Source organism: Podarcis bocagei (genome assembly GCF_964188305.1).
Source record: "Podarcis bocagei genome assembly, chromosome: 2".
NCBI classification, from domain to species: Eukaryota; Metazoa; Chordata; class Lepidosauria; order Squamata; family Lacertidae; genus Podarcis; species Podarcis bocagei.
In genome coordinates, this window is record NC_138126.1 from 29,846,172 (window position 1) to 29,861,419 (window position 15,248).

At 44.7% G+C, this 15,248-nt stretch overlaps 1 protein-coding gene across 2 annotated transcripts in view; it reads left to right on the forward strand.

Moving 5' to 3' along the window:
• Positions 1-15,248, forward strand: part of SYNPR (synaptoporin) — a 161,389-nt gene that overhangs the window by 101,289 nt on the left and 44,852 nt on the right. Inside the window, exon 1 of one of the 2 annotated variants that reach the window (XM_081184347.1) lies at positions 3,235-3,582. The exons of the other annotated variant lie outside the window; for it this stretch is intronic. Within the exon in view, the coding sequence (XP_081040473.1) occupies positions 3,559-3,582 (24 nt within the window). The 5' untranslated portion in view covers positions 3,235-3,558. Of the gene's footprint in view, positions 1-3,234; positions 3,583-15,248 lie in introns of those variants that run through there. 2 annotated transcript variants of the gene reach the window in all.

Consider the following 15,248-nt stretch of genomic DNA (forward strand, 5'->3'; position numbering starts at 1 on the left):
GTGTTAGAATTCCTGCTCCATGATTGCAGTTATGGGATTGTTGTTTATCACATGATGGTGTATATTTTGACTCCACAGAGTGGGAAGTGACGGAGACAGGATGTTTGTGTTACTGTGTTCCGTGAAGTGGGACTATTGTCCTTTGTTCTTTCTCTTTGCTTTCTGATGCTAGAGAGAGGGGGAGCCATGTTGCAGTGCTCTGTGTATGTTTATATGTAAATAAAGTAGATTAGCCAAAATGCTGAGTTGCTGAGGTCTGTTACACAAGCTGTGAAGACTCTGCGGATCCCAAAGTGTGCTGATGTCTGTTGCCATTGGTCGCTGTGGTATTCAGGCAGAAGAGAGCTTTTGAAGCTCCTGAACGATTGACCAGGAGGGAGGGAACACGACAGTCGGGCATGTGTCTCTGCCAGGGTCCTACTTGAGAGTAGGACGTGCTCCTGACATCTCGCTGTTCAGCCCGAGGGAGCCGGCGTTTGTTCGGGTCATGTAGCCAGGATGACTAAACCGCTTCTGATGCAACGGGACACTGTGATGACTGCCAGAGTGCACAGAAATGCCATAAGTACCCTGCCACAGCGGTACTTATTTATCTACTTGCACTACAGTGGTGCCTCGCAAGACGAAATTAATTCGTTCCGCAAGTTTTTTCTTCTTGCGAGTTTTTCGTCTTGCGATGCACGGTTTCCCATAGGAATGCATTGAAAATCAATTAATGCGTTCCTATGGAAACCGCCTTCAGACCAGGTCCGTGGACAGTCTGTCCCCCGACCTCTTCTGAAGGCTGGGGGAGGGACAAGGGCTTTTCTTCCCACCCCCAGCATTTTAAAAAACCCTGGGACAGCGGAGGACTTCTCCGCTGTCCGGGGCAATCTTAAAATGCTGGCGGGCGGCATTTTAAAATCGCCCGGGACAGCGGAGGACTTCTCCGCTGTCCGGGGCGATGTAAAAGCCCCTGGGAAGGCAGGCAGGGGGGACAAAGACTTTCGCCCCCCGCCCGCCTTCAGAAGAGGTCCAGGACCTCTTCTGAAGGCGGGCGGGGGGGCGAAAGTCTTTGCTCCCCCCCGCCTGCCTTCAAAAGCCGTCCGCGATAGCGGGAAGCGCTTCCCTGCTATCCCAGACTGCTTTTAAAATGGGGACAGAGGGGAAGCACTGCTCTGTCCCCTCTTTTGAAGCAAGGGGCTGCGGGGAGAAGATAGCTTCTCCCCGCCGCCCCTTGCTTCAAAAGAGGTCTGGGGACAGCGGGGAAGACGCGCTGCGCTTCCCGCTGTCCCCGGACCTGGGGCTGCGGGGAGAAGATTGCTTCTCCCTGCCGCCCCTTGCTTCAAAAGAGGTCTGGGGACAGCGGGGAAGAAGCGCTGCGCTTCCCGCTGTCCCCAGATCTCTTTTGAAGCAAGGGGCGGTGGGGAGAAGCGATCTCCCCGCAGCCCCTTGCTTCAAAAGAGGTCCGGGGACAGCGGGAAGCGCTTCCCACTGTCCCCGGACCTGGGGCTGCGGGGAGAAGATCGCTTCTCCCCGCCGCCCCTTGCTTCAAAAGAGGTCCGGGGACAGCGGGGAAGACCCGCTGTCCCCGGAGCTTGCGGGGCAAGCTTCGTTTTGCGAAGCAAGCCCATAGGGAAATTCGTCTTGCGAGGCAACTTGAAAACGAAAAAACCTTTCGTTTTGCGAGTTTTTCGTCTCGCGAGGCGTTCGTCTTGCGGGGTACCACTGTGTACTTTCCTATCGGTTGGCAGGAGCTGGGCCAGAGCAATGGTAGATCACCCCATCCCGCGAATTCAAACCCGCCATCAGCTTTGGCCTCTCTCACACACCACCTGCAGGTGGGTGCTAGCAGATTAACCCTGAGGGAGTTCAACCTTTGACAGACAGATGGCTCCCACCCCATATATGCTAAACTACAGTGGTGCCTCGCAAGACGAAATTAATCCGTTCCGTGAGTATCTTCGTCTAGCGGTTTTTTCGTCTTGCGAAGCAACCCTATTAGCGGCTTAGCGGATTAGCGCTATTAGCAGTTTAGCGGCTATTAAAGGCTTAGCGGCTTAGCTGCTAAAAGGCTATTAAAGGCTTAGCGGCTTAGAAAAAGGGGGGGGGAGCGAAAAAAAAATCTCAAGATTCGCAAGACATTTTTACCTGCATGTGCAATGAAGCTGCTGTGTTTTATTGCCTTGTACACAGTAGCCAGAATAAGCCGCTGGGGCAACTATGGATGTGCTAACATAATAATAATAATAATAATAATAATAATAATAATAATAATAATAATAATAATAATAGTAGTAGTAGTAGTAGTAGTTTACTGAGTCTCCCCAGCCACTCTGGGCGGCTCCCAATCGAGTGTTAAAAACAATACAGCATTAAATATTAAAAACTTCCCTAAACAAGCTGCCTTCAGATGTCTTTTAAAGATAAGATAGCTGCTTATTTCCTTCACATCTGAAGGGAGGGCGTTCCACAGGGTGGGCGCCACTACCGAGAAGGCCCTCTGTCTGGTTCCCTATAACCTCACTTCTTGCAATGAGGGAGCCGCCAGAAGGCCTTCGGTGCTGGATCTCAGTGTCCGGACTGGATGATGGGAGTGGAGACGCTCCTTCATGTATACAACATACAATTTAAAGCCAGCAGGGGGAGAGATTTTCCACATCCGTTGCCTATGGAGTCCATGTGATTTGCATCTTGTGCTTGTGGGGTCAATAGCAAAAAGCAGGTGTTGTTCATACTTCACTACAGCATGATTGACCTAAATCCAGTGCTTTTTTTTCCTGGGGGTATGCATACCTCTAAACATTTTGTGAATCTTTGTACTTTTGTCCATTTACTATATTTATTTTTCCTGATTTGAACTATAAAATGGTGGGATGGAAATGTGATAAATAAGTAATAAGTCATGTCCCTTCACCTTTACCTTTACATGTTTAGTTGGCGGTTGTGGTGTTTGCAGGACCTTTGCGTTTTGTGTCTCTGTTTTTTTGTTTGTTTTGATTTGCCAGTCCTGGCTGTTCACATTCAAAGTGCCCCCTTACCAGTATTTGCCCCACAATTTCTTCTCAAATGAACACGAAGGTGAATGAATAATGTTCAGGCTTATTTAGCACGAGCCCAGGACCCAGTTCTCCGCAATGACCTTTCCCACAAAGCAAAGCTAGTGCGTTCACAGGTCTGAGCAACGATCTGTGCAGCTCTGTGGCACTTCCTAGACAAGAGCTGAGCACTTGCTACAAAAGCAGCCGGGTCCCTTCTCCCACCAAGGGAGAAAGTAGTATTAGATTCCTGTCCTTAGACTGTGTGTAGTCATTCTCTAATAACATGAGACCATTTCTGCACCGTTCCCACCTCCCTCTAGCAAATAAGGCTCTAGCTGCTGCCTGATTGGTATATCATCTCACTTTCCCTGAGCATTGATTTTTTCTTCTTCTTGCTTGCTTTTTATTTGCTTCATAAAAACAGGGACAGGAGCTACTGCTGGCTACTGAGGAGCTTTTGGGGTGACTCTGTTTTTAGCATGAGCCAATTTTTGTCTTCTTTCAGATGAGGGAAGTTGGATTATAAAACCTTTTGTAAATGTGTATGGTGATATTTGCTCCGGTAAGTTAATAACAACTGTAACCAGTCAATGTTCTTTTTCCTCTAGGGGAACTCTTATTTTAAAATCCAAAGCTACCTTTGTTACACTGATCTGTGTGTATCTGTGTCTCTCTGTCTTAGCAACTGCACCCTAATCTTAGGTGATTTTGTTTCTGTGGGTTTCCTTGATGTTTATTAAAAATACTGCTTTTGGGGGTAGAGAGAACTGTTTTAGTGAACTTATTCTGCACTTCGGGAAGCTGTAGTGATGTGTGCATAAACAAACAAACAAAAAAGATTGCAGAATTTATTTTAAAATTATCGTTGAATCTTTGGTCTGTACTGCCCAAGTGTTTTCAGAATATTTTACTTTTCTTTCTTTTCTTAAAGTAATGCAGTTTTTTTGAACAAACTAATGCAATATATTGAAAAAAATATCAAAATTAAGGACAGGCTGCATGGTGTCATACTGTAATTTGATGCAGATGTTTGCTGCCATTGGATAGTATTATGCAAAACAAAATAGTTAAGTGATGGTATCACAGCAGCTGACCATTTCTCACAATGCAGATCAATAGCACCTTTGGAGTTGTTATTAATCTGATACAATCTATGCATGATTTCTTCTGTAAAGCAGAGATTTTTTTGTGCATTAAATATTTCACTGTGTTTTGTTTTGTTTTTATATACTACCTTTTCATTGAAAACATTCTTTATTCTATGTAGTCATAGGATATAGCATTTATTTTGATATGCAGCATTGTAATACTGTGTACATTTATGACACAGTACAGTAACTCTGTAGCTAAGGAAAACAAGCGGTGTGTAAGTGGTTAAGTTGCACAATAGAATTTCTGGGTTTGTAACGATGAGCATTGTAGCTTTTGCTCCTCCTGGAAATAGTGGCTTTTGATGCCAAGTGTTTGAAAAGTACAAGCAAAGTCCATTAATTGTTCTACTGCTCGGCACTGTTAACAATCAGAATACATGTATGAACAGAGATTTCCTTGTTGTCTTTCAGCACTTAACTAATCCATCAACCTGCACCCTGACACATTTGCTATCATAGTATCAGTCAAATGGCATTGTTCAAAGTATGGAAGATGAGATTGGTTTAAATGGAAAATCAGAAAGAAAACAATAGCAGAACAGTGGCTTTCAGGGGGAGTTTAAAACCTTCTGTTCCAAATTTCCTGGGCAGCAACTTTAGAATGGGGATTAAATTGAAGCTGTCCCATTGTAGATTTCCCCTCCCCCAAAAAATAACCCAAAGTCCTTTGATTCTCACCTGCTTCAGCCAAAATCAATGCTAATAAGTTTTGCAGAGTGCCCCTTTTCTGGTCTCCAAGTGTAAAGGATAGTGAAGCATAATGGAAAGAAGGGAGAAACCAGTAATTTGAACGCATGGCGATAAATGTTACTAATTTGAATTTTTGTGATCATGTAATAGAATCTGAAACTTTATATAAAAATGTTAAATATTTTAGATAATGCACGAGCAAGCATATTCATTTCAGAAAATTATTATATGGAGTGTAAACAAGTTAGTGTTCTTTTTAGCAATAGCAAGCCTATCATCATCATCATCATCTTGCTATTGATAACATAGATGCTTCCATAGCTAGAATCCAAAACATTATTCCATGCACATGGGATCACTTTAATTGGGGACGAAAGAACAGTAAAGGAACTACTTGCTTGGTTTTGCCACAGAACCAGATACAATATTTTGCCTCACTGCTCCCAATATGTGCAAGTTTCAATGCCTTATAAACCTAAGACAATCAGATCCATGATATCCAGAGATGTGGATCAAGGATCGTAACAAGTTGCACATTTGCAGCTGAGATAGTCAACACTGAGTACCCCCATTTGTCCATAGGTCCTCTAGAATATATCACACATTATTTTTGGTGGTGGTGAGTGACAAACCTGTGTCTGGGTTTTCTTCTTCTTTTTTTAAGTTACCCAAAGTTTATTCCAACCAAACCAGCACGGGTGGTACACATATATAGCTTACTGCTATATGAGTCAACACACTGACGTCTTAGACTAGCTCTATATAAAAGTTTCAGCAGTGCTCATGCCCTTGAGTGGCTCTTGTAGCTGGTGAAGCTGCAGCTGGGGCAGAATGTGGCAGCTCGACTGCTCACTGGGGCAGGATGTCACCAACATTTTAGCCAACTGTTGAAAGAATGCCACTGGCTGCCAATTAACTCCTGGACTAAGTTTGAGGTGCTGGTTTTGGTGTATAAAGCCCTATGCAGCTTGGGATCATCTGAAAAATTCTGTCACCCCTTAAATATACAGCCAATCATGGTGCTTTGCCAGTGATGGCCTCCTGCAGATCTCATCTTCTCAGGAGGTCCAGTCTGCACAATGTAGGATTCAAGCCTTTAATGTGGTGGCAGCTACCCTTTGGAATTCCTTCCCCAGAAATATTACACAGGCACCATCTGTAGTCTACTGGAGACCTTCCTGGCTCCTTACTCACCATGCCCTCTGACACAGCACAACTATGTTTTGGGCTACATTAAGAGTTGAAAACTTTTGATTTGAAAAATTATCATAGCTAGGATAAAGCCAGGAGTGTGTCAGGCAGCAGAGGCTAGTGGACTTCATCAGGAATGGAAAAGCTTCTCTGTTTGCTCATGTAGATAGAGCTAAGTGAACCTGTGCTTGTGTCCTAGTGTGTGATGAAGGAACTGCACACAGAGATGGATAGAAGGCAAAGCCTATTGCTCTGCCAACAACCACCGAGTCCCTTATGGCTCAACTATCAGGTGTGCGGTTGGCAGGGCAAGCATCCTTCAGTCATTCACACTAGAAGTAGCCAACCAAATCACCCCACCCACCCCAGATCCTGTTGGGCCACCAACTCCCATCAGTCCCTGATCCAGCCTGATCAGTGGTCAAGTATGATGGAGCTTGTAGACAAGTTGCATCTAGATTGGCTACCTGCTGAAACTTAGTGTGCATTGCGTAGGTTATATAGTTCAAACATGCATACTACATAAAAAAAGGATGCTTCTACCTGTAACTCAAAAGTATTCCAATTTTACACGCACACCTAAAACCTTGCCAATGATTTATAGGCTAGCCACTAAGCTAGTAGTCCTCACCACCATGTCCCATGACAGCAGATTCCATAAACGGATTGTGCTTTGCATGAATGAGGTGCTGTATGCCTGTTAAAACAGTGTCAGTCTGGCCGTCAAAAGCTTTGCATGCTACCCGTGGTGCTTTTAAGGAAGCTTGATTCCTGGTCTCAACTTTTGTGCCTCATTATGTATCAGCATGCCTCGAAAGCAATCCGATAGCTTCAGCAGCTGTTAACAGATGGGTGCAGGCAACTTGTTATATTGGAGCGATTTAGTCCAAAAGGGTGAGGAGATTAGGGTGCAAGCTTTTCCTAATTAAAAAGTGGCATCAATTTACATCTACCACTGCTAGAGGAAAGAGAGCTTTTGCTTTACATCTAGGAAGCTGGCCTGAGAAAAGTCTGAACGGAGCTGTCCAAACAGAAATGCTCACACCTGGCTGATGCAACAATTATGGCTATAACACAATTCAATCTGATTGATTTAAGGTATTTATATATCCCTTTCGTCATACAGCTCAAGGTGGTCACAATCACACAATAATTTCAACTAGCTCCCGAGAAGAGGGCAATATTCCTTAACAGCTGCTGCCACTGGACTGTCAGTACCCCCCCCCCTTCTGATACCATGAACTTTCCCTGCTGTGTTCCATTGATAAAAGGCTTAGTGTGATCACACCCCTTGTGCTGTCCTAACATCCAGGTCAAGGGATCCTAGCATACAGTGCTAAAAGGCAGCAGATTGTCACTCTTTAAATCTTTCCAAGCAATGAAGGGGGGGGGGAGTTTTATCCCTATTGTCTGACCTCTGCATTGTAGGAGCACAAGATCCAAAATGACTCTGGTACATCACAAACAGCTCAAAACTGCAATACCCCAAGGACTGCCTTGGCAGGAGCAGGGACCAAGCAACGGGAACTCACCCCGTCACGGGGATTCGAACCGCCGACTTTCAGATCGGCAAGCTCAGTGGTTTAACCCACAGCACCAACAACATCCCTAACCCACAGTAGTATACCACCCTTCGTTTGAAGGAATGTGGAATGCTCTCGCCAGGGAGGCTCACCTGCTGCCTTCATTACATATCTTTAGGTGCTAGATAAAAACATTCCTCTTCTTCAGAGCCTCAGCTAATTAAACAATATACGGCCTTTTAAACTGTGTTTGGCATGGGGGTATTGCTTTTGTTTATTACTATGTTACATATTTTTGTGTTTTTATATTGTACACCACCCTGCAAACCTAGGATGGAAAGCAGTATAGAAACGTGTTAAATAAAATGAATATAAACCTCAATCATGTTATCAAGGCATGGCATTTCTTTCTGTCCCCATGCTGGATGGGGCAGATGGGAGTCATAGTCTAAAAGGTCTGGAGAGCACTAAACTGGAGAAGGTTGGCCCTGCCCTTTTTGCACATCTTGGGTGCTCTTTCTTTTTACAAGAGGAATCCAAAGTAACATGGTAGCTCTTACAGCGTGCTGCATCCCACCCCAGCCAGGATCTCAGCACCAGTCGAAGCTATTTCCACCAAAGTCGTTTCCCTCTCTCAAGAGCGGCTTTTGTGATTCTTACAATATCCCTCCCAGTGGCACGCTGAGTCAGTGCATCTTGCTGTTAACTGGAAGTTTGGTGGTTCGAGCCCACCCAGGGACGGCTGTGGGCAGGGTTCCCGAATTGCAAGGGGGCTGGACTAAATGACCCGTGAAGTCCCTTCCTGCTCTACAATTCTGTGATTCTATTTCACTCTACGTTCCATAATGGTACCTTGGCACTTTGCAAGCCTGTGAAGTCTTTTTATTTTTGTTGCAAGAAGAGAGGAGGAGTGAATCATTTATGCACTGAATAGCAATATGTCAGGATCGATTGCTGAGCCCTGTTATCACCGAGCTATTCTGAGAGCTGATGTTCCTCCCCTCCCAACCGCTGAGCATCACCACTAGACAGCCCTGTCTCGGGGCCAGCTCCAGCACAGCGTTTTCCTCCGCAGGACTGCTCTTCAGATTATTATGGAGAAGACAAATCAAGATGGATGTTGCAGGAAAGATATGTGGGGAGGACACTACATTCCAAGAGCCTGGTGTTCCTAAATCTCTCCAGAGGAATCCCATGCTGATTTCCCTCCACTTCTCCAACACAACATCTCCACCCATGCCTTTTTCCTATGGGAAAAACTCCAAAAGCAAACAGATGCCAGAATTGGTTGCTGGTATTACCATCACCATCTCTATATTTAATACGCGGAGGTCTATGGTCATATGAGGCTGTCTTGTATTGACTTGGACCATTGGTCCATCAAACTCAGTACTGTTGACATTGTTTGGTTCTCCAAGGTACCCACAACCCAACCCACCCTCTTTGCTACCTTATTGTCATTTTTTCACTGCAATTCTTGGGATTCAGCCTGGGATCTTTGCACCTGAAGCACATTTCTAAGCTACAGGGCCCTCCTCCAAGTTTCTACATAGAATCCCACCCTCTTTTTTATGTAGGTTTATGCAGACCTTTAAGAAAAAGAAATACTTTTTGCAGTAGCTAGCCAGCAATCTGTGATCTTAGTTTTTATGTGGTCTTATTTTATATATAGTGGTTGTAAAGTGCTCTAGTTTATTAAAAAATGAAATTGCAGCATAGGATATGTTTTTATAAATACATCCATAGGTTTGCTGTAATTTTTCCGCCGCAAGGCATGGGGTACCAGCAGGATCTGGTGGGGGAAAGCTGGGTGCTTCATCAATGCATCAGTCCCCCAAGGCTGTGTCTAGTGCAAAGCTGTAGATGGATGAAACACGGACACTTGCTGTCTGCCTTGGGCTCCATGTCAGTTGTGTGACTCACTCACACACACAGGGTTGGCAGTGCAGTGAGGTCCAATCGCTAGCATACCTTATAAGGTCATGATGGTGCTATGACGCTCCTATAATAGGGTTGCTAGCATCCGGCAGTAACAGCCCTCCAGGAAAACCATGGAACAGGCTCACAGCTTTATGGTACAGGCATCTCCCCACTTATGTATGTTCAGCATGCGTGTTCCCGCTGACACACGCGCTGAAAACAGCACCTAAAGGGAGTGGGTTTGGGTGGAGGGGGAAGATTCAGATTGGTCCTGGTTTCATATTTGGTTCAAGACTGTTCTCAGAATGTTTTCATTATTTACTTTATTTGTTATTTGCCGAGTACTGATGACTTTAGTGATGAGCTTTCCAAATACTGGTGATATTAGTGTTGGGGCCAGGCAGGTCTCACTAGTGCCAATGCTAATATATGATTTTGGTGTCAAGCTAAAATACTCCTTCTCACCCAGACTTTTGATGAGATATGAAATTTAAGTGTTTCCACGGGGATAGCTGACTCTTGCAGAAAAATCAAAGAGTTTAAAGACAAGCTTTTGTAAACTGCACTTCTTTGGATATATGAAGTGCTACCCTCAGCTACAAACATTGGAGCCAACTCCTAGCCAACCCCCCATAAAATATTTGAGGAGATCGCCACCACCATCCCAGAGAAACCACCCCTCCAATTCTACACTTCTGTGCTCAGTTCTGAGCATGGTCGGAAAACCAAAATGCATGCCCTGCTTTTCTGGGGTACCAAAGTGGCTTACAAGTGGCTTTCTTTACCAGTTAACACTTACATTGTCTTACATTGCTTTGCATTTAGCAGGACCTTAATTTTTTCCTATGTTGTCAAGTTATAAAAGATAGATGCATAAAACAATTTGCACGATTTCATTCCCCATTCAGTGATGTAACAGCAGAAAGAATTTTCCTTAACTGTACCTGGAAAGATCACACATGGCATGCTGTACTTTTTAAAAAGCAAAATCTGAAGTGTGTTGAAAAATATAGCACGCACACACACAGCTAACCAAGGAAAGAAACATATTACTGGGTGCATTGCAAAGATACTAACATTGCACATGCTTACCCGAATGGGATGGGTAAAATATTGCGCATATCTTTTACTTCTGCTCCAGTGAAGAAGAATAAGAGAAACTGAGGGTAACAAAACATTTGTGTCAAGTTCTCCAAAGAGCTCCTACATAAAATTAATGAGGAGTTGTTAAAATAGACTGTGATGTTCACAATTGGCGCAACGTCTAGCGTGATGATAATGAAGTTAGCAACCTCATTAATTCGACATCATCTTGGATTAGGTTTAATTGAAGGTTGCCAATGAGCAATTTAAATTATAAATAATATAATGCAATAGAAGCCTTTACTATAACAATAACTAAGAGTTTACAGTCATCAGTTGCAAACATGGCAGTGTGGTGTTTGGGGTTTTGGGGTTTTTTGTCTCCTATTCACCTCTCTGACCCATCTGATTTCCTTGGGTAGGTTTTTTAAAAAATCCCAAGTTGAATTCCCACTGCATTTTCTTGATGAAGTCCTCCTGTTATCTACAATTGCTGCTCTGGGGAATTGCTGCTGTACAATAACTGCTGGAGATCAGTGAAAGAGCATCTGCTTTGCATGGTTCAATCCCTGAGATCTCCAGTGGGGTTGGCAACTTCCCCTTGCCAGAAACCCTAGAGAGCTGCAGCCCATCAGTGTAGACCAGGCATCGGCAAACTCGGCCCTCCAGATGTTTTGGGACTACAACTCCCATCATCCCTAGCTAACAGGACCAGTGGTCAGGGATGATGGGAGTTGTAGTCCCAAAACATCCGGAGGGCCGAGTTTGCCTATATCTGGTGTAGAGAATGCCAAGCTAGATGGGCCAATGGCTGGACTCAGTGTAAGGCAGCTTCCTATGAGAGATGTCAATAGATGTATAAAGCAGTCTCTAGGAATAGGGAGGGGAGGGAATCACTATGCTAATCTAAGAACAAAGCTGCTACTACAAAATAATAATAATGAAATGAAATAAAGTGACTGCAGTGACCTTATTTATGAATTTATTTGGAGAAATTCTAAAATGCACCTTCATCCAAACATAGGTTCCAGCGTGACACTCATAAAAATTCCAGAAATCAATGCAATGTTGAAGTAAGCAGTAAAAATAAAAACAACATTATGAGTTGAATCCAATTTTTTAAAAGTCATAATCAGAGTAGACCCACTAAAATCAGTGGGTTTAAGTTAGTTGTGAGATCCATGAGCTTCAGTGGGTCTACTCTGAGTCTGATTTATTCCCCCATATGAACCGACCCAGACCCTGCAATCATAATCTGAGGCCCTTCTTTGTGTGCCTTATCCGTGAGATTCCAGGAAGATGGCAGCATGAGAACGGCCTTTCCTGTGGTGGCTCCCTGTTTGTGGAATGCTCTCCACAGGAAGCCTTGCTTGGCACCTTCATTTCATATCTTTATGCACCAGGTGAAAATGTTTCTTTATGACTAGGCCTTTGGCTGATCAACATTCTATGTCCTTGTGGTAGGAGCCTTATTGGTTTGTTTGTGTTTTATCATGTGTTTTGTGTTTTCATTTTTGTATTTTTATATTGTGAATCGCCCTCTAATCTTTGAATGAAGAGCGGTGTACAAATTAAACAAACAGGAATAAAATAATAATTTAGTCAGATGCAACCTGTTAAAACCTCATGTGTTGGCCTTGTCCTGATATACTTTCCAAAGGTGTGGATTTGTAATGTGGAAGCAGCAAAGCCCTGCTGTGTTATGCTTCCACAGAGCCAAGTGGAGCCAAGGCCACCCCAGGAATTTGCCAAGGGCAGTGCTGTGTTCTTTGGAGGGAGCAATGACCTGCTGCTTTTGGCAGCTGATAGAAGAGACTTTCCCCCTCCACAGTACTCCTTTGGTCTGTGTACCTTTGCTCCTCAGGAACAGCAGGGAGGAAAGGAAGCGTGTGGAGCCTACCGATAGGGTCTAATGCGAAGAAATTGAACTTTCCGACATTGTGTGTTTGTGTTTTGGTTGTAAAATGGTTGCTTTTTGCTTTAGAAGGGCTCTCGGGCATAGCGAGGTCAAAGGTTCACAAGATGGTTAAAAAGTACAAGGAAATTGTACACAGGAGGGTTAAAGGTTCAGGCGATGGACCTGGCAATTGGGAGGAAATAGCATTTATCAATACCTAAACTACTGAGAGAGCAGAAGGTGGTTGATGGAATTCACAATGGCATTTAATGTTTCATCATAGAATTGCAGGGTTGGAAGGGATCGCAACGTACATCTTTTCCAACCTCCTGCCAGGCAGGAATCATAGAATAATAGAATCACAACTAAAGAATCTCTGGCAGATGGTCATCCAACCTCAGTTTAAAAACCTCCCATGAAGGAGAGTCCACCACCTTCCAAAGCAGTTTGTTCAGCTTCCAAACTGCCCTTAATGTCAAAAGGTTCCTCCTAATGTTCAGTCAGAATCTTGCTCCATCTTTCATGTGAAAGTCCTTTAGATATTTGAAGATGGTTATCATTGAATCAAAGAACTGTAGAGTTGGAAGGGACACCAAGGGTCATCTAGTCCAACCCCCTGCAATGCAAGATCATATCTCCTCTCAGTCCCCTCTTTTCCAGGTTAAACACACCCAACTCCTTCAACTGTTCTTCATAAGGCTTGTTTTCCAGACCCTTGATCATCGTGCTCAGCCTCCTCTGCACATGTTCCAGCTTGTCAATATTCTCCTTAAATTGTGGCGCCCAGAACTGGACATAGGTGTGGCCTGACCGAGGCAGAATAGAGTGGTACTCTTACTTCCCTTGATCTAGACACTACTTCTGTAGTCATTGTTTACATACTGGACTTTTCAGGGATGTGGTGGTAGCTGATGCCGCAAGGTGCTGCTGTTTTGCAGGCATCTGCTATCTTCTGAGCTACGGATCTTAACTGAGAAGGTAACATTCTATTACTTCTGCCCACGGCTTGCCCACCCAAGGGGCAAAGTGGGGCGATCACCTCAGGAGGCAGGATCCACAGAAACTGCAGATCTGGCCTCCAAGGAACAAGCTTCTTGGAGACCAGATATGAGCACCCCGAATGCCGCCTCTACAAAAGGCAAAAGGAGACCTTGCTGGTCTCCTCCCAATGTAGATCTTTATATAGATCTCACTCCTTCTTCCCTGGTGGGGTGAAAGCACCTTTTTGTGGTTTGCCTCAGGTGCCAAAATATCTTTGGCTGGCCTATATCTGCCCCATCCCAACTATGGTAGCATTCCCTGTCCCCTAAGACTGAAGGCGAATTTAAGCATTGCAGTTCCTCTCTGGAAGTGCTGAGAATTATTTCCATGTGGCAATGTTCTATCTGGCAGGAACAGTGCCTGAAAGCCATATACATTTGCCCCAACCAGCACCATACATTTGACTTATTGTCAGGCTTCGGGGAAGCGGCTTCCTCCTTACCTTTGGCCGTGATAAGCAGAACAAAGCAAAAATAGTATCTTACCATTTAAAGATATTTTAATGATCACAGCGAAAGAACAAAGAGTCCATTCTCAGAGTAAAGGTGCTCCCAATTAAGGTTTACACCCACTCCCCCCCCCCAAATCACCCAAGTCACTTCCTTACCTTGCAGCCTGATCTGGCAACCACTGTGCCTTCTGTGACCTAATCTCAGTGACCTTGGACTGATTGGCTGGACACTTTCCAGCGAACCGGAGTCTGTTAGCTCTCTCCCTCCCGGTTGTTCTCCTAGCTGTTCACCCCCCAGTTCTTCCCAACTTTTGTCTTCTGAACTATGTCCCTCTGCGAACCACTGTTTCAAATCTATACTGTCCCACTGCTCCTGGGAAGATTCAGGATCCTGATAAGGAGCAGGTGGAGGCTCCCACCATTCCTCAACTGTGCAGCCCTCCTCAGCACAGTCCCTGACACTTATATGGGCAGATACACACAACTGAGCCATCCCTGTGGAATGAAGCTCTAAGATATTATGCCTCTGGTATGGAGCATCATTGCCTGGAAACCCTGTGCAGGAAAAACATTTCAATTGATGTCAGCTTCAAAACTCTAGAAGAAGGGATGTCCTCCCTGGATTTGATGAACTCCGACTCCCATAAGCTCCAGCCATCATGGCTGCTTGTCAGGAGTGATAGGAAAAGAGGCAGCTGTCTTTTGCTGAGTCAGACCAATGGGCCATGTCAGTAGTGTTCACATTTACTGGCAGCTACTGCCCAGGGTTTTAAACCGAGATCTCTCCCAGCCCTAACTGGAGATATCAGGAATTGAAGCAAGAACATTCAGCGTGCAAAGCAGATGATCTTAGCACTGAGCTATGGCCCTTCCAACAACGTTCAGAGGTGACAGAGCCTAGGACTTGCCAGTCAGAAGGTTGGCGGTTCGAATCCCCACAACGGCGTGAGCTCCTGTTGCTCGGTCCCTGCTCCTGCCAACCTAGCAGTTCGAAAGCATGTCAAAGGGCAAGTAGATAAATAGGTACTGCTTCGGCGGGAAGGTAAACGGCGTTTCTGTGTGCTGCTCTGTTTCACCAGAAGCAGCTTAGTCATGCTGGCAGAAGTGGCTTAGTCATGTACGCCAGCTCCCTCAGCCAATAAAGCGAGATGAGTGCCGCAACCCCAGAGTCGGTCACGACTGGACCTAATGATCAGGGATCCCTTTACCTTTATATGGCCCTTCCAACAAGGTTCAGAGGTGACCAGAATTAGGGACACATCAAGTGCTTTTAAAATTGCT